Source organism: Leuresthes tenuis, unplaced genomic scaffold (assembly GCF_036924035.1).
Source record: "Leuresthes tenuis unplaced genomic scaffold, fLeuTen1.0.hap1 SCAF_8, whole genome shotgun sequence".
Lineage (NCBI taxonomy): Eukaryota > Metazoa > Chordata > Actinopteri > Atheriniformes > Atherinopsidae > Leuresthes > Leuresthes tenuis.
The window spans coordinates 2,149,980-2,175,449 of NW_027325362.1; the positions used below are offsets into that span (position 1 = coordinate 2,149,980).

A 25,470-nucleotide genomic window follows, 5' to 3' on the forward strand; every position below is an offset into this window, starting at 1 on the left:
AAAAGAAATGGCCGCCACTGAGAACGAAGCCGGAAGTGAGTGACGGATTAGCATTTCGCGCTTTTCCTCTTGGCGGCGATGCTAGCTCAGAGAGCCGCCTGTTTGCTCCGCTGGGGATGGATATAGAGGCGGCTTTTCATGTTGTCGGCGAGTTTGGACCCTATCAGAAGCGAGCCGTGACTGTCCTTGTCCTGGCACAGGTTGTTAAATTTAAAGATAAATGTTTTAAGAGGGAAACGGCTTAAAAGAGGACGTGTGCGCTCGTTAGCATATGTAGCGCTACGTGGCTTTCAGGAGCTGTCGGAGGGACGTATGAAAGCGTTCTTTACATTTCAAGCTGTTTTTCTTTTATTTAAACAAATTATATCTCATAAACATGTCAAATGGATGCCGAATTTGTGGCGAAGCTTCATCGTTGTGTGCACACTTTTCTAAATCGCATTTGGTTATGCTAACCCTTCATTAAGAGCTTGATGGCGTTAAATCTTACAAATATTAACGCAATAAGGAAATCTTGTATCTTCACATTTTATATGTTGACGTTTGGTTTAAAGCCACCGTTAATGATATGCGGTAACTTCAGTCCCTTCACATTTGGCAAGATAATAGTTTAAAATTAAAAGTCCAACAGGTTTCAAGTTAACATTTTTGCAGGTGACAGAATTACACATGAAATCACTCGTTTTTGGAAGTTAATGTCGTTTAATTCCAGTTTTTGTGTCAACGGAAAGATTTTAATCCATTTTACTCATGTTTGGATTTTTTTTTTAATCGTTCGGAGTCCGATCCCATCGTGTTTGTTAAGTAAAGAAGAAAATACACCTTTTTCTGTTTCTTAAAATGATTTAAATGCCACCTCGGATTGAACTGTGTCAGTGTTTATTGAACCAAAGCTCAGGCAGATGTGCAGATGTGCAGCTTTTAATGCTCTGACAGCTGTGTTTGGTGTGTGTTTCAGGTGTATATGGCCTGTCAGTCCATGCTGATTGTTCTGGTTGGAGCCACACCGCAGTACCGGATCGATCAGCCGGACGGCGTCCAGTTCAGCCAGCAGGAGCTGCCGCAACACGTCACCTTTACAGAGGAGGTGGACTCCATCGTGACCGAGGTGAGTGAACCATCCGCTGTCACTTCCTTCTTTGCATCCCTGAAACGTCCTCGGTTAAAAACCCGCTTGTCTTTGCCTTCCTCAGTGGTTCCTCATCAGGCAGCAGGCCTATAAGGTCAGTCTCGCAGGATCGCTCTTCTTCGCTGGGCTTCTGGTGGGAAATGTTGTTTTTGGGCCCCTCTCCGACAAGATCGGCAGGAGACCGGTTTACCTCACAGGTGAGAAGCTCAGAGATGCTATTTTTCCTGATTTTAATTAGAAACTTTAAAGGAGAACTCTGGTATTTTTAAACCTGGACCTTATTTCTGGCATGAAATACGTTCATCTGCTCACTGAGAACAGTTTGGTGAAAGTCGGCGTCCTTCAGAAGATATTTAGATAACTGGAGATCCATATAACGGAGTGAACGGGGCTTAGAGCCTCTAAATAAGGCATTATCTGTCTTTATTTCACCAATACTTTAAGAAGAATGAATGAATGAACGTGTGCTATAGCTCTGTTAGCTCATAGCTGCTGTTATGTGGCTACTTGCAGCTATAGGAGAGCTAACGGAGGGATTTCTACACAGGCACTCTACTGGGACCACTTCATCCACACGCCCCCCTGCAGCACAGTTTATTCACTCCGTGCTCTGTGACAGTCGGCTAACTTCACACAGAGTTTGCTGCTGATAGTTTTGTGCAACATGGCAGGATATTTATCAGATTTTGACAACGTGGACGACGACTTTGAGTAAGATGGACGTTCTTACTGGAGGGAATGAGCTGTGCTGCAGGGGGGCGTGTGGATGAAGTGGTCCCAGTAGAGTGCCTGTGTAGAAATCCCTCCGTTAGCTCTCCTATAGCTGCAAGTAGCCACATAACAGAATGAATGAATGAATGAATGTGTACTATAGCTCTGTTAGCTCATAGCTCTGTTAGCTCATAGCTGCTGTGTTGTTGTTATTGGAGGCTATCGGGGGGCTTATAGAGGCTTTCTACACACTCTACTTTCTAAATATCTTCTGAAGGACGCCGACTTTCACCAAACTGTTCTCGGTGAGCAGATGAACGTATTTCATGCCAGAAATAAGGTTTAAAAACACCGGAGTTCCCCTTTAAGAGCGCAGATGCAGCCCGTTAACAGCTGCCAGGGATTCAGGGCGCTAACAGTGTGTTTATGGGCAGCCGGTCCGATACGCTGCAGTTCCCTGCCATCCTCTAACTTTACTCTGAAGGCTTTAAAGAGCTGAAATCAGCTGAAAGAAGCAGATTTCAGATGTTTTATTAGCAGATAAGTTTCCCAACATGTTCCAGGGACCAAAGTGAAGCGTTTACAGTGAAACTGGCTTCATGCTGCAGGTGAAACCCTTGTTTCTCTTCCTCTTCCCTCCAGGCCTGTTTTTTGAGGTGGTCTTCGGTTACGTGACGGCCTTCGCGCCGAGCTTCGAGGTCTTCGCCGCCTCTCGCCTCCTGGTGGGGCTGATGAACGGCGGCATCGGCCTGGTCTGCTTCGTCCTCACTCAGGAGTACGTGGGCAAGTCCTACTGGGCTACGACCGGTAGGAAAGCGCTGGTTATTTTCCAAATAAAAAGAGAACACAAAAAGATTATTGTGTGATTTTCATAGAAAAACGTAGAACAAAAACTGTGCATAAAAAAATAAATCAAATATATTCAAATCTCTAAAACTCTTTAAATCCAGACTAAAAACCTTCTGATTTAGCCTTTTAATACTCAGTAGTATGACAGCACTTTTATCTTATTGTTACTTATTCTTTTCTTTATTTATCATCTGCTGTAAAGCACTTTAATACACCGAAAGGATTGTTAAATAAAATACATTTCCCTGACAGAAAATGATATAAACAGGCTGTTTAAACCAGAGAAAGTGGCAGCTTTTTCTGGCTGAATGCTGCTGTTCTGACTGAGGAAGGTTGTGATGTTTCTCAGGGACGCTGACCAGCATGACCTTTGCCGTCGGCATCGCCCTCTTCGGCGCTCTGGGCTACTTCATCCGGCCGTGGAGGAGCTTGGCGGTGGTGGCCAACTCTTCGGGGGTGCTGCTCTTCCTGCTGTCTGTGTGAGTTCAAACAGGGACGACTCGCCTCCTCCATCCAGATGAAACGCATCACAGGTGCGGCTGGTTTATTTCTGCTCTCCACCTTTCTGCAGCACTCTCCCCGAGTCGCCGCGGTGGCTGTATTCTCAGGGCCAGACGGAGCGAGCCGAAGAGGTAAATGTGTGAATAGATGCAGGTAAATCAGTTCAGACCCTGGATAATGTGGACATGAGAAGCATCTAAAGGCTGCAGCTGGAGCCGCTTCATTCACCTGATGCTTAAACCTCAGATAATATGACTTTAGGGTGAAGAAACCTCCTCCTGCAGCAGCCATTTGTGTCAAAATGAGTCTGTTTGTTGTTTCCTGAAGTTTGTCTGGTGCTGGAGGCTCAGTCTGACTGAAATTAAAAGCTCATCTGTTTTCCTGGTGATGAGTCGGCACATTTCTCTGTGAGCCGGGGGTTTGAGCCCCACCTTTTACTGTTCTCTGGTGCTCCTTCTGCCAGAGTTTCTCTTCTCTTTGACACATAATAAAGACTTTACTTTCTTGCACATTCAGCGTCACCCAGCTTCCTCCTCATTTCAGCTTCTATCTGCTGCCATCGAAGTCCGATTAAATCCTTCCGTGTGTTTCCTGTTGGAGACGCTTCCTCTGCAGCTTGATGAGTGAATTTAACTCTCTGACATCTCAGTTCCAGCAAACCTCTGCCTGCTTGATGTGGGAGTTAAACTTATTCATCATGTCTGGGAAAAACATGTTTTTATTGCAGCATTTATGAACAAACAATGTGCAAAATTAGTGAAAAATTCAACTTTAAATTAGAATAAATGATAAATAATGTAAAATAAAAACAGAAACCCAATATTTTAACATTTTAAAGCACTAACTGTATTGATCGGACTCATTTTTGGCCAAATAAAAAGATATGGCTGTTATTCCTGCGTGTCTTTGGGAGGCAGATGGATCGGGTTCTGCAGGCTGCTGTAAGGTTCTCTGGGTCGGTGCTGGACACGGATTTTATGAATTAACTTTAGCTTTAGCCTTCTTCCATTCCTCATATTTAGGTTTGGGATGTATTTTCAGGTGATTGAACAGATTAGACTCTACTCTGTTACACTCTTTGCAGATAACTTGCTCTTGTTTAACGTCACTTTCCCTGAATCTGAAACAAGTCCAGACAAAGGAAGTCGCCCCGTTTCGAGGCTCAAGCTCCTCCTCATCCCCAGATGCTGCTGGATTCTTTTCAGCTTTCTCTTGCTCTCATCAGTCTAACTCATAGACTGTCTAACCAGCTGCCTGCAGGCTGTCTAACCAGCTGTCTGCAGGCTGTCTAACCAGCTGCCTGCAGGCTGTCTAACCAGCTGCCTGCAGGCTGTCTAACCAGCTGCCTGAAGGCTGTCTAACCAGCTGCCTGCAGGCTGTCTAACCAGCTGCCTGAAGGCTGTCTAACCAGCTGCCTGCAGGCTGTCTAACCAGCTGCCTGAAGGCTGTCTAACCAGCTGCCTGCAGGCTGTCTAACCAGCTGCCTGCAGGCTGTCTAACCAGCTGCCTGCAGGCTGTCTAACCAGCTGCCTGCAGGCTGTCTAACCAGCTGCCTGCAGGCTGTCTAACCAGCTGCCTGAAGGCTGTCTAACCAGCTGCCTGAAGGCTGTCTAACCAGCTGCCTGCAGGCTGTCTAACCAGCTGCCTGCAGGCTGTCTAACCAGCTGCCTGAAGGCTGTCTAACCAGCTGCCTGAAGGCTGTCTAACCAGCTGCCTGAAGGCTGTCTAACCAGCTGCCTGCAGGCTGTCTAACCAGCTGCCTGCAGGCTGTCTAACCAGCTGCCTGCAGACTGTCTAACCAGCTGCCTGCAGGCTGTCTAACCAGCTGCCTGCAGGCTGTCTAACCAGCTGCCTGCAGGCTGTCTAACCAGCTGCCTGCAGGCTGTCTAACCAGCTGCCTGCAGGCTGTTTAACCAGCTGCCTGCAGGCTGTCCAACCAGCTGCCTGAAGGCTGTCCAACCAGCTGCCTGCAGGCTGTCCAACCAGCTGCTGCAGGCTGTCCAACCAGCTGCCTGCAGGCTGTCTAACCAGCTGCCTGCAGGCTGTCTAACCAGCTGCCTGCAGGCTGTCTAACCAGCTGCCTGCAGGCTGTCTAACCAGCTGCTGCAGGCTGTCTAACCAGCTGCCTGCAGGCTATCTAACCAGCTGCCTGAAGGCTGTCTAACCAGCTGCCTGAAGGCTGTCTAACCAGCTGCCTGCAGGCTGTCTAACCAGCTGCCTGCAGGCTGTCTAACCAGCTGCCTGCAGGCTGTCTAACCAGCTGCCTGCAGGCTTGTTATTCAGGCAGCTTAATGAAGCCTTAACCATGCTGGCGCCCCCTGGTGGTCGGGGGACTACAGGTTCAGAACATGTGGTTAGATGCAGGCAGCAGAGCTGCATTTATTTATTTATTTGTGTCCTCCAAAATGCGATTAATTGTGCAGCTCTACTTCTCATAGGAGCAGGTTTCTGCTGTAAAGCTCAGGCAGGTCGGGACCTGTGAGGTCGCACTGATGCGGCTCCAGGGAGCAGTTGAGTAACTGGACTCCAGACAGTTGGAGACATTTGAGAAAGTGATTCACGGGACCGAAAATGCAGGCTGAATAATTTTCCAGGAGGTTCCAGAATAAAAATGTTGTGCTCTTGTGTTCTGGTTTGTAGGTTTTGTGCTACATGGCGGCGAGGAACGGCAACGCCGCCAACAGCCTGATGCTGCGGCGTGTTGCTGCAGCTGGCCAGCATCACAGAAGGCAGACGGGCGTCCTGCAGCTGGTCATCCACCCAGTCCTCCGCCTGCGGACCATGGTGCTCATGTACGTCTGGTGAGTTTCACGCTGCAGGATGGAGCCTGCTGCTTCTCATCCACTGGAGCTGCTGCTGCGTCATCATTTCTGTTTCTGTCACCTCTGCAAAGACAAATGCGGCCGAGTCTGAACCCACATCTGCAAACAGCTGCTTCTGTTTGCCTTCTGAGATTCTGCCACATCTTTAGATAGCTGCTGCTTCCTCTCTGGTGCTTTCTGCTGTGTTTGTTTCGTCTGCTGCGTCTCAGCAGCCTCACATCAGGAGTCGATCAGTGAATGCGTCTGCGTTTGTGTTCCTTTCACTCGTATTTTATTGCAGTTTGAACCACAGAGATTTTGTGTTTTCTCCAGAGAATCTTTTCCCACTTTTGTTTCCTTCTCCCAACACTTAAAGACTACTTAAAAAATGCTCTGTGTGTGCATGCTAACAGCTTTTTTTCTGCGTGTGTGTGCATGCTAACAGCTGTTTTCTGCGTGTGTGCATGCTAACAGCTGTTTTCTGCGTGTGTGTGCATGCTAACAGCTGTTTTCTGCGTGTGTGTGCATGCTAACAGGTGTTTTCTGCGTGTGTGTGCATGCTAACAGCTGTTTTCTGAGTGTGTGTGCATGCTAACAGCTGTTTTCTGCGTGCGTGTGCATGCTAACAGCTGTTTTCTGCGTGTGTGTGCATGCTAACAGGTGTTTTCTGCGTGTGTGTGCATGCTAACAGCTGTTTTCTGAGTGTGTGTGCATGCTAACAGCTGTTTTCTGCGTGTGTGTGCATGCTAACAGCTGTTTTCTGCGTGTGTGTGCATGCTAACAGCTGTTTTCTGCGTGTGTGCATGCTAACAGCTGTTTTCTGCGTGTGTGTGCATGCTAACAGCTGTTTTCTGCGTGTGTGTGTGCATGCTAACAGCTGTTTTCTGCGTGTGTGCATGCTAACAGCTGTTTTCTGTGTGTGTGTGTGCATGCTAACAGCTGTTTTCTGTGTGTGTGTGTGCATGCTAACAGCTGTTTTCTGCGTGTGTGTGCATGCTAACAGCTGTTTTCTGTGTGTGTGTGTGTGCATGCTAACAGCTGTTTTCTGCGTGTGTGTGTGCATGCTAACAGCTGTTTTCTGCGTGTGTGTGTGCATGCTAACAGCTGTTTTCTGCGTGTGTGCATGCTAACAGGTGTTTTCTGCGTGTGTGTGCATGCTAACAGGTGTTTTCTGCGTGTGTGTGCATGCTAACAGCTGTTTTCTGCGTGTGTGTGCATGCTAACAGCTGTTTTCTGCGTGTGTGTGCATGCTAACAGCTGTTTTCTGCGTGCGTGTGCATGCTAACAGCTGTTTTCTGAGTGTGTGTGCATGCTAACAGCTGTTTTCTGCGTGTGTGTGCATGCTAACAGCTGTTTTCTGCGTGTGTGTGCATGCTAACAGCTGTTTTCTGCGTGTGTGTGCATGCTAACAGCTGTTTTCTGCGTGTGTGTGCATGCTAACAGCTGTTTTCTGCGTGTGTGTGCATGCTAACAGCTGTTTTCTGTGTGTGTGTGTGCATGCTAACAGCTGTTTTCTGCGTGTGTGTGTGCATGCTAACAGCTGTTTTCTGCGTGTGTGCATGCTAACAGCTGTTTTCTGCGTGTGTGTGCATGCTAACAGCTGTTTTCTACGTGTGTGTGCATGCTAACAGCTGTTTTCTGAGTGCGTGTGCATGCTAACAGCTGTTTTCTGCGTGTGTGTGTGCATGCTAACAGCTGTTTTCTGCGTGTGTGTGTGCATGCTAACAGCTGTTTTCTGCGTGTGTGTGCATGCTAACAGCTGTTTTCTGCGTGTGTGTGCATGCTAACAGCTGTTTTCTGCGTGTGTGCATGCTAACAGCTGTTTTCTGCGTGTGTGCATGCTAACAGCTGTTTTCTGCGTGTGTGCATGCTAACAGCTGTTTTCTCTGTGTGTGTGCATGCTAACAGCTGTTTTCTCTGTGCGTGTACATGCTAACAGCTGTTTTCTGCGTGTGTTGCAGGTATGCGTGCAGTTTGGTGTACTACGGTCTCACTCTGGGGGCCAGCGAGACGTCCGGCAGCCGCTACGTTAACGTGGCCATGTACGGCCTGGTGGAGCTGCCCGCCTACCCTCTCTGCATTTACTTCATCAACAAGCAGTGGTGAGAAAACGCAGGACACACACTGGTCTGAACTCCTCTCAGGCTCATCTTCAGCCACCATCTTCCCCTTTTTACGCTTCATGCATCTTTAACCTCAAACCCTAAGCCAGCACTTTGGTCCTCAGGCAGTTTCTGGGTGTTTCTAATGTTTCTTCAGAGATGTATCGGCACATCTGTGAGTCACTTCCTGTCGGTTTTCCTCCACTCAGAGGCTTTTTACCTCTTTGAACAGCTCTGTGCATTATTTCTGAGTTATTTCATGTTTATTTTTGACCTGAATCTGTTTCACTTCCCCCTCTGAGGGTTTATCTGAGCTTCTGTTTCATGACTTTTAGTGGCTGCTTTCAGAAACTCTCACTGTTCTTTTTCCAGGCTGTAATTCAAGCTGTAAGTTTGGTGTTTGATGTTCTGTTTCTCTTTGAAGCTTCCAGCTTCCCTGCGCTGTTCAAATGATGCATCATCAGCTTAAACGCCACCCAAAGTTTAGAAAACAGGTGCTCTCTTGTGTCCAGTTGTTGTGGGGGCATGTTGACCCTTTTCAGCTTCCCCAGACACCCAGAAATCTTGCCTCAGTGGTTTGTTTTTTCCTGCCCAGCAACACAGTCAGGATGACAGCTTCATTCTGGCTTTGAAATTGGACTAATTCAGCCAGATCCTCTGATTCTCGTCCCTTTCTGAGCTAATTACAAACTATTTGGAGTGATGAAGTGTGCAGAACCGGCCTGTCGGTACCCAGGATGAGGAACTGAAGGAGTGGAAGTGTCCACTTTGAATGATTTAATGTTCAAAGCTTCCTTTCATGGCACCGCTGTTATTCTGTGTTGCTGCTCAGGGCTGGGAGGAGGAAAAGCATGGCCAGTTTCCTGTGTCTGGCCGGCTCCGCCTGCCTCTGCACGATGTTCATCCCTGAAAACACAGGTGAGTGAACTCAGCCTGTAAGATGAGGAAGTGGAAGAAAGGACTGCTTATTTCTCAACTCTGGAAAGCCCGAAGCGTCAGGACCTTTTTACTTATTCTATCACTGAGTGTAAAGCTGTAAAAGTGCATATTTCCGGGCCGTAGAGTCACAGAACTGCTCATTATCAGCTGATAAATCTGCAGAATAAACCCAAAGATGTGTGAAAATCGGAGCCGTAAAGCTGTTAAACTTCTGTTTGCAGGGACTCTGCTGAGCGTGACGTCTTTGGCTCTCGTGGGGAAACTGATGGTCAGCGCAGCGTTCAACATCGCCTACGTTTACTCGTCAGAACTCTACCCGACAGTCATCAGGTGCACAGTCGGTGGCTCTTGGTGCACGTTGTATTTGTGCAAAGTGGAGCTTTAACGGGTTGTTTGCTCTGCAGGAACGCTGGCTTAGGAGTCTGCTCCATGTCCTGCAGAGTCGGAGGAATCCTCGCACCGTTTGTTCCTTCGATGGTAAAAACACATCATTTACTTTAATGTGTCAAAGATTGAGCTGCCAATAGAGGTTTATCTCTGTGTCTCTGACTTTAATCTGTGTTTGACTCTTTGAAACTGAAGTCACTGCGTAAAACACTTGTCACTTTCCCTCCAAGCAGCCAGACTTTAAAGTGTCCTGATCAACTGTTCTGCAGCTTTCTGAGTTTTTCTTTGGACATTTTCTGCTTTTTTACTCATTTTCAGTCCAGTTTTTCTTTGTTAAGCCACTTAACTCTGAGCTATGAAGCATTCAGGCAGAAAAAAGGCTCCTAACTCAAGGGATGAACCAGTGTTGTGTCGACACAGAACAGACAACTTAGCAAAGAAGCCATTTTAAACTGGATCTTTAGGCACTTTGTCACAAAGACACATCATTTGTTCCCATTTCTTTAGCTGCATCTATGAAAAACAGCAAAGAAAACACAGTTTGACAGACAGAAAATAGGATTTCTGCAGCAACAAGGTGATTCCCAAAGAGCTATTAGCTGAAAACTTGGCATATCTCAGCATGGTGTGCAGTGTGTCCTTAAAACATTTGAGGAAACTGGACAAGTGGAGGACAAAAGAAGAAGTGTCAGGCCTAAAAAACTATCTACAGCAGATGAACAGGATCTGAAAGTGATGTCCTTAAGAAAGAGGAAAAAATCCAGCTGTGACCTGACAGGACCTGAGAGATGCATCTGGACCTTCAGCTGATCCATCTACTGTTGGCCCAAGCCTCATCAGAAATGGTCTCCATGGAAGGGTGGCTGTCAAGAAGCCGTTCTTAAGGAAGGGAAACAGGGAGAAAAGGCTGAGCTGTGCCAAATGACACAAGAAGTGGACTGAAAATCAGTGGCAACAGGTCTTATGGAGGGATGAATCCTCCCCAGAGCCCGGACCTCAACATTATTGAAGCAGTGTGGGATCATCTGACAGAGAACGGAACAAAAGGCAGCCCACATCCAAAGAAGAGCTTTGGGATGTCCTTCAAGAAGCCTGGAGAACTATTCCTGAAGACTCCTTAAAGAAATGACAGAAAGCTGGTCTCAGAGGGTTCAGGCTGTGTTGGAGAATAAAGGAGCTCAGACCAGATATTTAACTGTATTTCCATTTATTTTACACCTTTCATGAATCTCCTGCACATATTTGCTGTTTTCTTATTAATATACAAAGAAATGAAAGAAGAGAAAGACTTTGGGACGGTTCTGCCCATGAAAGTAAGGCTGGAAGTGAAGAATAAGCATTTTCCAGCCTCCAGTGAGATAAGGAGCTGCAATGATTCAGAGGGAGTTTCCTTTGTGGCTCAGAACAACATCTGCTCTTTGTTAAGTCGATCTGTGAGTCGTGTGTTAACCTTTGAGGAATTCAATGACCTTTTCAGCATGTAACTGGTTTGCTGGGTTTGTCCCTGAGCTTTTACTGCTGAAGTTGCTTTAAATCTTTAACATGGAAGTTAAAGGAGGACCGGCTTTGATTTGACTGCAGTCAGCAGATTATTTCCTCTCTCCCATTTAACCAAGAACATGATCAGCGGTTGTTCTAACTACTCGGGCCGGTGTTCTGTACATTATGAGGAATTTTACAAAGACTCAGCGCTGTTCCAGTGAAACGGGGCTCCTCGGTTCCCGGTGATTCACGCTGAGCGCCAGAGCAGCGGCGCTGGAGCCTCCCTCAGTGGGTGGAGGTGCTCGGTTGGAATTCCCGAAGCTTTCCTGCTGACGTGTGGCATCCAGAGACTCCGCCTCGCTGTCTTTAACCTGATATTTAAGTGATTTAACTGTAAAAACAGATGTTTTTGCTCCGAGCTGCTGTGAGGGACGGCGTGTCCTCAGAATAGCTTTGTTTCACACCAGAGGAAAGTTTGTGGGTCAAAGGTCGGAAAACTCCCTGAAGGGTTAAAGTCTTACTTTCCACATCAATGAGCAGCAGCTCCAACTGAAGCCTGAGGACGTGGCGACCCCTGGTGGTCGTTTCTGTTCACTACAACAGCTGAAGCACCGCCGGTTTTAACCCGCAGTGACACGAGTTGTTTCTCCTTTCAGTCCTGGAGGGAAGCACGCCTGCTTCAGTGTGTCCTTCAACCATCCTGAAGGGGGAAGTCATCGTTTCATAAAGATAAAAACGATGCTTGAGGCATAAAAAGAAAAGGTTTCAGACGGCTGGTTTCATCGAAGGGGTTAAAATGCAGCACATTTGAGCTCGATCTGAGCCAAGAAAAAGCAAAAGTGCAGCTCAGCTGATAAGGATCAACAGTTCAGGAGGTTTACTTTCCCTCAGGATCAGATTTAATGGGATTTTAAGTCTTTTTCAGCAATCTTCAGCATCTTTAAAACCTGAAACCTGTTTTCACCGCTGCAGCGGGCGCTCCACACCTCCATGCCCTTCACCGTGTTCTGCCTCAGCGGGCTGTCTGCAGGATGTTTGGGTCTCCTTCTGCCTGAAACCCTCAACAGACCAGCAGCAGAAACTCTGGAGGAGCTGAGCAGTCCGACCCACGGCCGGGTGCTGGAGAGCAAGGTGACCCAACCGTGCTGCACTGTGAGAGAATGCACCCAACAACACATCTTTTCATTTAACTCCCTTTTCTTTGTGTCTCCAGGCTCTTTTGTATGAAGATGACAAGTGGAAGTCGAACCACAAGTGAAGCCGGCAGCTTCACCTTCATCTTTCGTTCCTCAGAGCGGTGAACTGTCCCTTGACCTCAGGCCCGATCTCCGGGTTTCCCGTCACGCTGGTGACATCATAGCCAGAGTACATTGTGCATGTGGAGGAGCTGCACGGTCAGGCCTCTGCCTTCGTTTTATTTCCCGAGTCGTGGTGCCTTATCTGGAGGATTACTTCACATTCCAGGGATGCTGCCTTTAAAGGTCGGCTGAACAGAACAGCTGAGGCCGTGCAGCGATGAATTAAACTCAAACATTCCACAGGCGGTTCGGGACAAAAGGAAATCTTTATTCTTAAGGCAGCTCCATGGATGTCAGAGTCTCAGTGGATTCATGCTGACAGAAGTGGGTTTAATAGCCTGGTTTGTTGCATATTTAAACCACGAAAGTGCCGTAATTTATCAACCAGCTGTTTTCGGTTTACTGTGCAGCAGCGTCACTCAAACCTGTTTGGATGGAGGCTCGAGTGACTGACTTCCAGCAGGTCTGAGATGATCTTACTGCGGTGGGCTGGCGTGAGACGGCGTTCACAAACTGTGGAGGTTCTCAGTCACGGTGCCTTCACAGGAAAGACTGGACCAACGTTTAGGATTATCAGCAAATAAGCAGACCGTGATGTCTCGGGTTACTCGAAACGGACTCGAAACGGTCTCGAAACGGACTGGAATCGGTCTCGAAACTGACTGGAATCGGTCTCGAAACTGACTGGAATCGGTCTCGAAACTGACTGGAATCGGACTCGAAACGGTCTCGAAACGGACTCGAAACGATCTCGAAACGGACTCGAAACGATCTCGAAACGGTCTCGTAACGGTCTCGAATCGGTCTCGAAAGGGCCTCGAAACGGACCCATAACGGCCTCGAATCGGTCTCGAAAGGGCCTCGAAACGGACCCATAACGGCCTCGAATCGGTCTCGAAAGGGCCTCGAAACGGACCCATAACGGCCTCGAATCGGGCTCGAAAGGGCCTCGAAACGGACTCGAATTGGACTGGAAACGGTCTCGAATCGGTCTCGAAAGGGCCTCGAAATGGACCCGAAACGGTCTCGTAACGGACTCGAATCGGACTCGAATCGGACTCGAATCGGACTCGAATCGGACTCGAATCGGACTCGAATCGGACTCGAATCGGACTCGAATCGGTCTCGAAACGGACTCGAATCGGACCCGACTCGGTCTCGAAATGGACTCGAAACGGTCTCGAATCGGACTCGAATCGGACTCGAAACGGTCTCGAAACGGACTCGAAACGGACTCGAAACGGTCTCGAAACGGACTCGAAACGGACTCGAAACGGACTCGAAACGGACTCGAATCGGACTCGAAACGGACTCGAATCGGACTCGAAAGGGCCTCGTAACGTCTGACAACACCAGCCACAAAAGGTGGACTGAAAACGGGCCCAAACAGCATCGAGCTGGAAGCCACAAAAGCTGGTTCCTCCAGCTGGTTGTTGAGTTTTCATCCTGCAGGAAAGATTGATTGAAGCTTCTTTTCTTTAAGAAAAGCCGGCTTTGTTTGGCCTAAATGATGGAGGAGGATCCTCAGTTAATCTTTGCTGATTCACGAGGATTTAAATTGAGTTTACACAGACCAAGCACACAAATTGAATTATAAAGACTGATTTCTACATTTATCTTTGTTCATTTCGGCGTCTCTTTTTGGTGGGGACGCCGCAGCCTGAGGCCCGGTTCGGTCTGCAGCGTAGAACCGCACATTTTCTCACCTTTTAGGGAAATCCTAGCTTTTGTCTTACTGTAAATGTGCAGAAGTTATTAAAGCTGATCATGGGACCAGTGCAGATCAGGCACTTTATTAGAAAATATGTTGTGAAATATATCAAATAAAAGCCAGCTGTGGAGGTAACTCTAACGTGTTTGTACAGTTAATCCTGTGAGAACAGAAAGATGTTTCCTCTCCTCTGAGGCAGACTGGAACGACTTCCTGCGCTGGTCCTTATTGCAGTGGAGCTGAAGGCTCCTCTGACTGAAGGCTTCAGTGTTTAGTCGGTATGATGCGTTCAGGGTGTGCAGTGTTGTCCTATTTAAAGGGGAACTCTGGTATTTTTAAACCTGGACCTTATTTCTGGCATGAAATACGTTCATCTGCTCACTGAGAACAGTTTGGTGAAAGTCGGCGTCCTTCTGAAGATATTTAGATAACTGGAGATCCATATAACGGAGTGAACGGGGCTTAGAGGATGCAGCCTCTAAATAAGGCATTATCTGTCTTTATTTCACCAATACTTTAAGAAGAATGAATGAATGAACGTGTGCTATAGCTCTGTTAGCTCATAGCTGCTGTTATGTGGCTACTTGAGGCAATAGGAAAGCTAACAGAGGGATTTCTACACAGGCACTCTGCTGGGACCAGCTGTTTTTCTTAATGTTTGGGAGTACATTTGGCCAGTTTTACTTCTGTACTTAAATAAAAAAAAAACATGTCCAAATGCTTGAAGTGCTTGTTTGTTATTTCTTTACATAAAAAGGCAGATTGTGTTGTTTTTGTTTTCGACGTCATCGAAGTCCCGGGTGCAATTACACAGCTTGAGCGGCAGGTGTCACTGTACACCCTCCAGCGAATCAAAACACAGAGAGCGAGGTAGAGGAATGACGTCACTGTTGGGGAATTTTCAAGATGGCGCTGGACTGTGGCAGGAATGCCGCTACTGCAACAAGCTAAACGTTGAGGGATTTAATTAATCTTCCGCCCGGCGGCGGCGGCCCTAACTTCGCTAGTCGGGGATATATGTTTAGATTCAGAAAACACCGTAATGAGTCCGTTACATTCGGTGCAAGTTCGGTAACGCTGAGGGATCACCGGCTAAAATGGTAGCCCTCTCCTCCAAGAACAACAGAACCTGCTGCTGCGGAGCTCGGCCAACGGAGCCGGAGGACTCGTTGCGGGAATTTACGCCTGGGGCCGCAGAGCGCTTGGCGGACTGAGTGGTCATGGAAACCACGAAGGAGAACGGAGGGTCGTTTGCCGTCGACTTGAACGAAAACGAAGAGGAAGCAGGGTTGGGAACAGAAGCCGGGAAATCGGGTCACATAGCTCGCACCGCACTGAAAGACCGCAGCAAAGCGCTGCTCGCCGGTGTCAGCGGGGGTCAGGAAGCCGGGGGGGCTCGCACTTATGTGGCCAGTAACGGGAGGAATGTAAACAGAGACACCTCAGAGCTGCCGCCCCCACACAGCTCTGAGATAATGTTGGATTTGGTCGCAGCACAGTTGACTGACAGCTGTGTGATTTCGGGGGTTTGCGGCGGCTTGAACGGATTCACTGAGTCACTCGGCCGGGAGGAGCCGCCGATGGTCGAGGGGGAAGGAGGAGGAGGAGGAGGAGGAAGGCTCGGCCTCGCAGGGACTACAACCGCTTCCTGTCCAGCTGTGCTCGGGGGTCCAGTTTCAGCAGCGACGGGCCGACAGATGCAACAGCTCCCTGCGGAGGCGACGGGAGGAGAGAGCCGGGAGTGCGCTGCTCCGGGCGGCGGCTGCAGGATTTCTCTCCCCGGTGATGGACTGACATGTTCGGGGAAGCACCAGCGCAACTGCGCCTGCCCCGCAGCGGGTCTCCCGGGTGTGAACATGCCCAACGGGGCTGTTGACAGCCCGGTTCGCGGCGGTCTGGAAGCTGATGTCGCTGATTGTAAACCTCAGTTTCTGGGTCAGAGACTCGGTTTGGGAGACGTGGACTGTGGAGATATGAAACTAGCCAACGGTGATTTGCACATTGTGCCCGACTCGGACTATTCCCCGGAAATAAACCCTGACATTAACTCGGGTTCGAGGGAAGAAAAGGAGCCCGGCTGGGGTTACTGTCTGAGCGGGCAGCTGGAGCCGCACTGCCCGGTGCAGGATGCCCCAGAGGCGCCCGAGCTCCCTCCCTTCCTGGAGTCCTCCACAGACCCCCCCACCACGGGATTAAGTGCCAAACCCCCCTCACCCAGCCCGTCAACCCTGTCCAATCTGAACAGTGACAGCCCGCCGCTGTCCGAGCCCAACACCGGGGAGGATGAGGAGGACTTCGCCGACCTCTGCTTACCCGTCAGGCCGCAGAGTCTGAGGACTAACCCCAACCTCACCGTGTCCCTCAGCTGCGATGCCACCCCGCTGTCTCCTGACGATGATGGGGGCTTCTACTTTGAGGACGAGGGCTACGAAGAGGACCTGCGGAACGTTTTGGAGGCAGGTCGGAGGCAGAGCGCCCCGGACAAGCTGCCGGACCAGACCGACAGCTCGGACCTCAAGCTGATGCCAAAGAGGTTCGGAATTGCTGATTTCTTCACCAGGTAAGATCGAGTAAAGATGAAAGTCCCCGACTGAGTGCAACCCAAAGAAGCAGCGACCCAGAACCTGGCTTGATTTAGCAGAAAACAACCCGCTTCCTTCACATGTTCAGGGTTCAGCTTCAGAAAAGCTGATTTTTAAAGTTTCTTAGACTCCGAACACTCGTTAAAGCCTCAAGCCACGGCGACATGACCCAAATAAAGACCACTTCATATGAAATTCAGTACCTATGATCCAGAATAGTTTCTCAGGACAGTCTCATTACCAACCAAAGAAGTGTGAATATAATAAATATTTATAGTGATGCTAAACAGACAGAAACAAACATGTAGAAGTGTCACAAATAGAAGATATGAGTGGACATGAGAAGGAAATGTTGCTTTAATCTGTCACCAAACACGGAGTAAAGGTCTGTAGGTCTGTCTCCAGCTGAGTCTGGATTCAGATGTGAGTCTGGATTCAGATGTGAGTCTGGATTCAGATGTGAGTCTGGATTCAGCTCAGATGTGAGTCTGGATTCAGACGTGAGTCTGGATTCAGATGTGAGTCTGGATTCAGCTCAGATGTGAGTCTGGATTCAGAGCAGATGTGAGTCTGGATTCAGAGCAGATGTGAGTCTGGATTCAGAGCAGATGTGAGTCTGGATTCAGATGTGAGTCTGGATTCAGAGCAGATGTGAGTCTGGATTCAGATGTGAGTCTGGATTTAGATGTGAGTCTGGATTCAGTACAGATGTGAGTCTGGATTCAGCTCAGATGTGAGTCTGGATTCAGCTCAGATGTGAGTCTGGATTCAGCGCAGATGTGAGTCTGGATTCAGCTCAGATGTGAGTCTGGATTCAGCTCAGATGTGAGTCTGGATTCAGCACAGATGTGAGTCTGGATTCAGCTCAGATGTGAGTCTGGATTCAGCTCAGATGTGAGTCTGGATTCAGCGCAGATGTGAGTCTGGATTCAGCTCAGATGTGAGTCTGGATTCAGATGTGAGTCTGGATCCAGATGTGAGTCTGGATTCGGCTCAGATGTGAGTCTGGATTCAGCTCAGATGTGAGTCTGGATTCAGCTCAGATGTGAGTCTGGATTCAGCTCAGATGTGAGTCTGGATTCAGCTCAGATGTGAGTCTGGATTCAGCTCAGATGTGAGTCTGGATCCAGAGGTGAGTCTGGATCCAGAGGTGAGTCTGGATCCAGATGTGAGTCTGGATTTGGCTCAGATGTGAGTCTGGATTCAGCTCAGATGTGAGTCTGGATTCAGCTCAGATGTGAGTCTGGATCCAGATGTGAGTCTGGATTTGGCTCAGATGTGAGTCTGGATTCGGCTCAGATGTGAGTCTGGATTCAGCTCAGATGTGAGTCTGGATTCAGCTCAGATGTGAGTCTGGATTCAGCTCAGATGTGAGTCTGGATCCAGATGTGAGTCTGGATCCAGATGTGAGTCTGGATTCAGCACAGATGTGAGTCTGGATTCAGTACAGATGTGAGTCTGGATTCAGCACAGATGTGAGTCTGGATTCAGTACAGATGTGAGTCTGGATTCAGCTCAGATGTGAGTCTGGATTCAGATGTGAGTCTGGATTCAGATGTGAGTCTGGATTCAGATGTGAGTCTGGATTCAGCTCAGATGTGAGTCTGGATTCAGCTCAGATGTGAGTCTGGATTCAGATGTGAGTCTGGATTCAGCTCAGGTGTGAGTCTGGATTCAGCTCAGATGTGAGTCTGGATTCAGATGTGAGTCTGGATTCAGATGTGAGTCTGAATTCAGCTCAGATGTGAGTCTGGATTCAGCTCAGATGTGAGTCTGGATTCAGCTCAGATGTGAGTCTGGATTCAGATGAGCTGGTTTTTAGTTCACCTGCTGAATCTGCCTCAGTGAAATAGAACCTTTTGGGCCGTGGTTGGTGAAGCTGTTTCCACCTCCGGACACGTGTCCCTCCCTCTGGACTCCTGACCTCCGTCTGGTCCGGATCTGATTAAATCATTAAGTCTCCAGCTGCAGAGAGCCTCTCGTTCTGCATCTGGATGCTTCTGCTAACGGGACAAATTGCTTTTATTTGAGGTTCTTTTGTTGAGGTGTGTCCTGTAAGATCCTGAGGATTTATTTTTCTTCTTTCTAAGTCACAAATGTCACCTTCTGGAGTAACGTTGAGGTTTTTATTGCTGTTTTGACCTGTCAAATCTTTTTTAAGCTATAGTCAACTGTCAAACCAAGTCATTTCTATAGATTCTAAAACTAGAAGCAGATATTTGATCCTTTTGGTGCATAATGTGTTTTAAACTGTAGTTTAATGCAGATTTAGTGTGATTTGAAGCTTTATGCTTCTTGTCATTCACCACTTTAAAGGTTCAAAGGTCTCTTAAAGGTTGTTTCCATGTTTCCAAAAGGAAGGCTGCAGGTCAGCGTGATGAAATGCTGAATTTCCAGCCTGGAAAACATCACATTTTCAGTCTGAGCAACCTCAGAAGCACTTGGGGAAAACTTTTAATAAACATGAAGTCGTCTCCATCAAAATAAATGAGAGTCAGCGATTATTGAATCTGTTCTGAAACTGATGAGTTGCAGTTTTGGTTGATTTTGCAGCAGGAAAGGCTTGCTGTCTGTGTAAAACAGATGCTCTGAGATGTAAAACTAAGCAGTATTTTGCTGAAATAAACACGGTTTGATGAGGCAGGTTCACAGTTGCAGATTTCCACATTTCATCGTGTTATTTAAATGATTTTCTTCCATCAGGAAACTTCCAAACCTCCACAACTTGCTTCTCCTGGGGCCTTTCTCAGGTTTCTATCCAGTATATTTTTTTACCCCCCCCTCTGGAAAGGGTTTCCATGCTTTCCGGCCCCTGAAAACGATGCTGCCATCTCAGCTTTTCCTCCTCATGCCTGTTTTGTGGCAAAAATAGTTAGATCACATCAGCTGATCTTGCCTCCTGTGGTCTGAGAGTCATTCAGGTGTCAGCAGGAGGTCATGTGACCCGATTGGTCCACCCATAGCTGCCCTCAGGGTGCCTGAAAAACAGCATCTGGCTGGATTTCCACCCCTCAGAAAGATGGAGGCTGCTTCACTTTGGGAGCTTTAGTTGTTGCAGAAATGCAGTCCAGTCTCTAAGGTCCAGTTCCCTCCGACATTCACTTTCTGCAGACAGCCGGGTCCTTCTGTCAGAACCACCGATGGCAGCAGGATGACCGGAGCTCAGTGAACTGGGTGTTCTGCAGAGCTCCATGTCTCTAAAAAGAGATTCACAGGTTCCTCTTTTCCAAAGTCTGGAATCGCGCTCTGTGTTTCCTGCTTTTTCAGCCGGAGAGGAACAGAGACTCTTTGGGGGGTTTTTCCACGTTCAGCATCACTTTCTCTCATCATGGAGGGATTATGGAGGATGTTGCCGGGCAACCGGATCACTTGCATCTTTTTAAAGCATCTCAGGGCTGCGGTTGGGTCCAAAAGCCTGAATCTTCTGAATCTGTGCAGTCAGGGACACGGCGGTGAGCTTAGACTGGCCTCTTTCCTCGGGGCTTAGCCCACATTCACAGCTCCCTCTGCTCTTTGCTCTGCTTTTCTGAAGCCGATTCATCACACGGTTTAACCTGGTGTGACCGTCCTCACTCGTTCTCACTTCCTGAAACGCTGATGTTTCGGGATCTTTTTAACAAGCACACACTGAAAGACTATCATCACAGCTCCAGAGGACACTCAGAGCTGCATGAACCTGGAAAATATGTGCATTCCTGGGCCTGAGCTGCCCTGGAGCGCCTGGAGGCTGAGAAACCACGTTCTTAACTTTAGTTTCCACCAGCGTTTTGCTGTTAAAAAGCTGTTAAAAACACACAAAACCCAAGACAACGGTGTTTTAAGGTGTTAGATAACAGAGAAATACAGATGTTTCTGCCTGGGAGAAGCAACAGGAGGACAGACGGATGCTTTGTTGCTGCTTGTGTCTGTCGACAACATGCAGAAGTCTGAGAGCTGCTCCATCATCCGAGTCCAGACCGCCGTAACCACGGCGCCGGGGGTTCGGGTGTCCAGATGGCGTTAATTTAGTTACAGAGCTGAATCGAGTCGGGTCTGTTCTTATTTTGGAGGTCTGCTGGTGCTCAGCGATGCCTGTTGGGGTTCAGGACGGGGGGGGGGGGGGGGCCTGGAAAGCGTCCGAAGGTGTCACATGCAGCTGAAATAAAAGTCTGAATGATAAGTTTCTCTCATTTTAAAACCAGCAATGCTAATGCAAACTGTTAATTGAACCAGGATGTATCAAACACCAGTTCAGCTGCTGTGTGCACGAGAAACAGGAAGCTTCAACGTCACCTTTCAGCCGTCGCCATCCTCATCTTTTATGGGCAGAAGTGACCCTGATTAGACAAGATGGCGGCGCTGCAGAGAGGCCTTTAACATCTTTAAGGCCTTTAATAGAAAGTTACTTGGATTGTAGTGAGAGAGAAAACCGGCTGTGAAAAGCATCTGAACTCCGGTGTTTTTAAACCTTATTTCTGGCATGAAATACGTTCATCTGCTCACCGAGAACAGTTTGGTGAAAGTCTGCGTCCTTCAGAAGATATTTAGATAACTGGAGATCCATATAACGGAGAGAACGGGGCTTAGAGCCTCTAAATAAGGCATTATCTGTCTTTATTTCACCAATACTTTAAGAAGAATGAATGAATGAACGTGTGCTATAGCTCTGTTAGCTCATAGCTGCTGTTATGTGGCTACTTGCAGCTATAGGAGAGCTAACGGAGGGATTTCTACACAGGCACTCTACTGGGACCACTTCATCCACACGCCCCCCTGCAGCACAGTTTATTCACTCCGTGCTCTGTGACAGTCGGCTAACTTCACACAGAGTTTGCTGCTGATAGTTTTGTGCAACATGGCAGGATATTTATCAGATTTTGACGACGTGAACGACGACTTTGAGTAAGATGGACGTTCTTACCGGAGTGAATAAACTGTGCTGCAGGGGGGCGTGTGGATGAAGTGGTCCCAGTAGAGTGCCTGTGTAGAAATCCCTCCGTTTAGCTCTCCTATAGCTGCAAGTAGCCACATAACAGCAGCTATGAGCTAACAGCAGCTATGAGCTAACAGCAGCTATGAGCTAACAGCAGCTATGAGCTAACAGCAGCTATGAGCTAACAGAGCTATGAGCTAACAGCAGCTATGAGCTAACAGAGCTATGAGCTAACAGCAGCTATGAGCTAACAGAGCTATGAGCTAACAGCAGCTATGAGCTAACAGCAGCTATGAGCTAACAGAGCTATGAGCTAACAGCAGCTATGAGCTAACAGAGCTATGAGCTAACAGCAGCTATGAGCTAACAGCAGCTATGAGCTAACAGCAGCTATGAGCTAACAGAGCTATGAGCTAACAGAGCTATGAGCTAACAGCAGCTATGAGCTAACAGAGCTATGAGCTAACAGCAGCTATGAGCTAACAGAGCTATGAGCTAACAGCAGCTATGAGCTAACAGAGCTATGAGCTAACAGCAGCTATGAGCTAACAGAGCTATGAGCTAACAGCAGCTATGAGCTAACAGAGCTATGAGCTAACAGCAGCTATGAGCTAACAGCAGCTATGAGCTAACAGAGCTATGAGCTAACAGCAGCTATGAGCTAACAGAGCTATGAGCTAACAGCAGCTATGAGCTAACAGAGCTATGAGCTAACAGCAGCTATGAGCTAACAGCAGCTATGAGCTAACAGAGCTATGAGCTAACAGAGCTATGAGCTAACAGCAGCTATGAGCTAACAGAGCTATGAGCTAACAGCAGCTATGAGCTAACAGAGCTATGAGCTAACAGCAGCTATGAGCTAACAGAGCTATGAGCTAACAGCAGCTATGAGCTAACAGAGCTATAGCACACGTTCATTCATTCATTCTTCTTAAAGTATTGGTGAAATAAAGACAGATAATGCCTTATTTAGAGGCTGCATCCTCTAAGGTGGGATGGTATGTGGACTTTAAACAGATGCTTGGTGTTCTTGAGTATCATTCAGCTTAATATTAGTAGGAAATACAGAGTTACTCATCTGCTGTTATCGCCTTATTAAAACCAGAAGAGCAGGTTTCTTCCTCAGCTAATGAAATCACTCATTAGTTGAACTGTTCTACAGGTCAGATATGATTAAATTCTTAATTATATCCCCAGAAACACAGAATATCCACCCGTTCCGGTGTCTCCAGCACCTCATGGTGTGTATTCATATTATATGCTGCCCTGTTCGTGCTGCTTCCTGCCAGTATGAGCCCATCTGGGGTGAAATTTACTGTTGATCCTGACATTCAGCTCAGTAACATGTTGCATCTAAATAAAACCAAGCTGCTTAACTTCTGATTAATACCTGCCTTCACAGAGGAAAGCGCTCGGCCCTCTTCTCATCCAACACCGAGCCAAACTTTAAGTGTCCGTTAAGGAAAGTCCTTGCTGTGTGTTCACGTGTGAAAGCGGCATTCTGGGCAGATTTTTAGAGTTTCTGAGGAGAGTAAAAGTAAATCTGGTGTTCGGGGGGAGGCTGGCAGTGTGGAGACTGACCTTTTCTGTTAGAGTTACTGGTTTTAAAGCGTCTGTAACTCCGTTTCTGAAGCCTTTCAGATGAATGTAGCAGATTTGGAAGGTGGCTGTGTGTTTAAGGATGGTTCTGTTTCTCATTAATTGCCTTTTATTTAGCGGATGATTCATGCAGCGACTGTTTTCCCACTTTAAACACTGACGTCATTCCTGGAGGAGTGAAAACGGCTCGAAGGCGGCGTTCACTGGCAGGTGGAGGAGCTTTTCTGTTGGTTAAATCTCCGCCTCAGTGCGTCTCGGTTTGGGTTTGGAGGCGATCCTCGGCAGCTGGCTTCAATGTCACGGCGTCTCAGAGGAATCCAGACAGACGGAGAGGAACGCCGAGCAGGAAACGGCTCTGCTGGAAGGAGGCCACGCCGCCGGCCCGTCAGGCGCCGTCACATGACCCACGCAGAACAAACAGAGCCAGGAATGCTTCTTCAGTTTCACTGCGAGCGCTGAGCAGACCCTCAACATTTAGGTCCTCCTGTTGCTGTCAGAGCCACGCCGGGAGGGTTTTAATTATTAAGGAGTTAATGAGCTCTGTCACCTCTGTGGTTAATTATTTAGAACAAAACCTTTGTGCTGCAGGATGATCCGACCTGCTGCATCTCTTTCACACATTTCAGATGAGCAGCACTTTCCAGTAAAGCCGAGCACAACTTCCCCTTTTCTATTTCTGTGTTCTTTCACTTGTTGCACCACAGCCACAACCAGCCATTTACGTTTGGTTTCCTGATGCAAAGCAGGACAGTGTTTGCATCCTTTCCTCTGACAAGCTGCAGATTCTCACCATTAAATCAGTTAATCTAAAACTTCTCCACTCCAGGCTCGTGTTTCGTGTTCTTTTAGCCTTTCATCTGCATTCCTCTCTGTGAATTTTGAGTTTTTGATGCTGGTTCTGCTGCTCAGACGGAGGAAAACTGTGTGTCGGGGTTCAGCGTCGGGTGTTTGCTTCTCTTCTCCTTTTCACCTCCACTTCCCCCTCTGAAACCTCCACTTCCTCTGCCTCCTGCGCTCGTCTTCGGCTTCGCACCAGCTGACCAGAAACTGGACAAAAAACTGCTGCAGCTGCACCATCAGGATGAGTTCACAGCTCAACGCGTGACCACAATTCCTCCTTCGTTTCTACTGGAAACTGACTGAGAAAATCTTTCAAACGAAAGAAAGTGGATCATAGAAAAGGAAACTTTCAGGAATGAATTATTCTCTGGGCCCGTTTCAGTTCGCTGGGTCCCACTCTTAATGGCCGGCCTTGGATTTTCCTGGAAAGAACTTTGTAATGTGGTTCTGACTCTAAGGAAGTTCAGAAAGGTTTCACATACTGACCGAACCGGACCTGGAGGGAAATGTTTCTTATTTATTTGAGTTTGGAATAGATTTGTTGAAGCTGAATGTTCCCTTGAACCCGCTCCGGCTCTCCAGCGGGTCGGTTCTGTTGCTGGTGGGTCACAGCTCAGAAGAACAGCATTGATGAGGCTGTGGCTGTCGCCTTGTTAGCATTAAAACGTGTTCAAATGGAGGAAGTATCCTCATTAGATTAAATATTATATTTTAGTATTTTTCACTTTATCAGCTGACATTAAATCACAGTCGACTTAAACATGTTTTTAATGACATTTTATTCTTTTAATACACAGATATCAGCTTGATTTTAGCTTGAAAAGCTAACGTTAGCGCTCCCAGTAAAGCGTTGGAGCTGAGCTTTGTTGCATTTCATCTTTTTAATGTATAAATAAAATGACATTTTATTCTTTTAATAGACAGATATCAGTTTGTTTTTAGCATGAAAAGCTAACGTTAGCGCTCCCAGTAAAGTGTTGGAGCTGAGCTTTGTTGCATTTCATCTTTTTAATGTATAAATAAAATGACATTTTATTCTTTTAACACAGATATCAGTTTGTTTTTAGCATGAAAAGCTAACGTTAGCGCTCCCAGTAAAGCGTTGGAGCTGAGCTTTGTTGCATTTCATCTTTTTAATGTATAAATAAAATTACATTTTATTCTTTTAACACACGGATATCAGTTTGTTTTTAGCATGAAAAGCTAACGTTAGCGCTCCCAGTAAAGCGTTGGAGCTGAGCTTTGTTGCATTTCATCTTTTTAATGTATAAATAAAATTACATTTTATTCTTTTAACACACGGATATCAGTTTGTTTTTAGCATGAAAAGCTAACGTTAGCGCTCCCAGTAAAGCGTTGGAGCTGAGCTTTGTTTCATTTCATCTTTTTAATGTATAAATAAAATGACATTTTATTCTTTTAACACACAGATATCAGTTTGTTTTTAGCATGAAAAGCTAACGTTAGCGCTCCCAGTAAAGCGTTGGAGCTGAGCTTTGTTGCATTTCATCTTTTTAATGTATAAATAAAATGACATTTTATTCTTTTAACACACAGATATCAGTTTGTTTTTAGCATGAAAAGCTAACGTTAGCGCTCCCAGTAAAGCGTTGGAGCTGAGCTTTGT

General features: G+C 47.3%; 2 protein-coding genes across 3 annotated transcripts in view; both read left to right on the forward strand.

The window, feature by feature from the left end:
* The first annotated feature begins 53 nt into the window (after positions 1–53).
* Positions 54–14,613, forward strand: slc22a15 (solute carrier family 22 member 15). 2 transcript variants are annotated; one of them, XM_072390530.1, is made up of 13 exons: positions 54–200; positions 959–1,108; positions 1,194–1,326; positions 2,483–2,647; positions 3,039–3,168; positions 3,261–3,321; positions 5,831–5,991; positions 7,953–8,093; positions 8,926–9,011; positions 9,254–9,362; positions 9,437–9,509; positions 11,874–12,032; positions 12,115–14,613. In XM_072390530.1, exons 1-13 carry the CDS (start codon positions 117–119, stop codon positions 12,157–12,159), a joined length of 1,497 nt encoding a protein of 498 aa, XP_072246631.1. In that variant the 5' UTR covers positions 54–116; the 3' UTR covers positions 12,160–14,613. The 2 variants fall into 2 exon arrangements, with proteins under 2 accessions (XP_072246631.1, XP_072246632.1); XM_072390531.1 differs by lacking the exon at positions 7,953–8,093.
* Positions 14,614–14,804: 191 nt separating this feature from the next.
* The window catches only part of LOC140312734 (TBC1 domain family member 12-like), a 32,285-nt gene continuing 21,619 nt past the window's right edge, over positions 14,805–25,470 (forward strand). The window contains exon 1 of the mRNA XM_072390525.1: positions 14,805–16,470. Within this exon, the coding sequence (XP_072246626.1) occupies positions 15,131–16,470 (1,340 nt within the window). The 5' untranslated portion in view covers positions 14,805–15,130. The remainder of the gene's footprint in view (positions 16,471–25,470) is intronic.

Coding starts and splice junctions, on each gene's coding strand:
- slc22a15 (XM_072390530.1), top strand. CDS start 117: ATGGATATAGAGGCGGCTTTTCATGTTGTCGGCGAGTTTGGACCCTAT. Junction 3,169..3,260: donor CTGCTCTTCCTGCTGTCTGT/GTGAGTTCAAAC, acceptor ACCTTTCTGCAG/CACTCTCCCCGAGTCGCCGC. Junction 9,510..11,873: donor CACCGTTTGTTCCTTCGATG/GTAAAAACACAT, acceptor TCACCGCTGCAG/CGGGCGCTCCACACCTCCAT.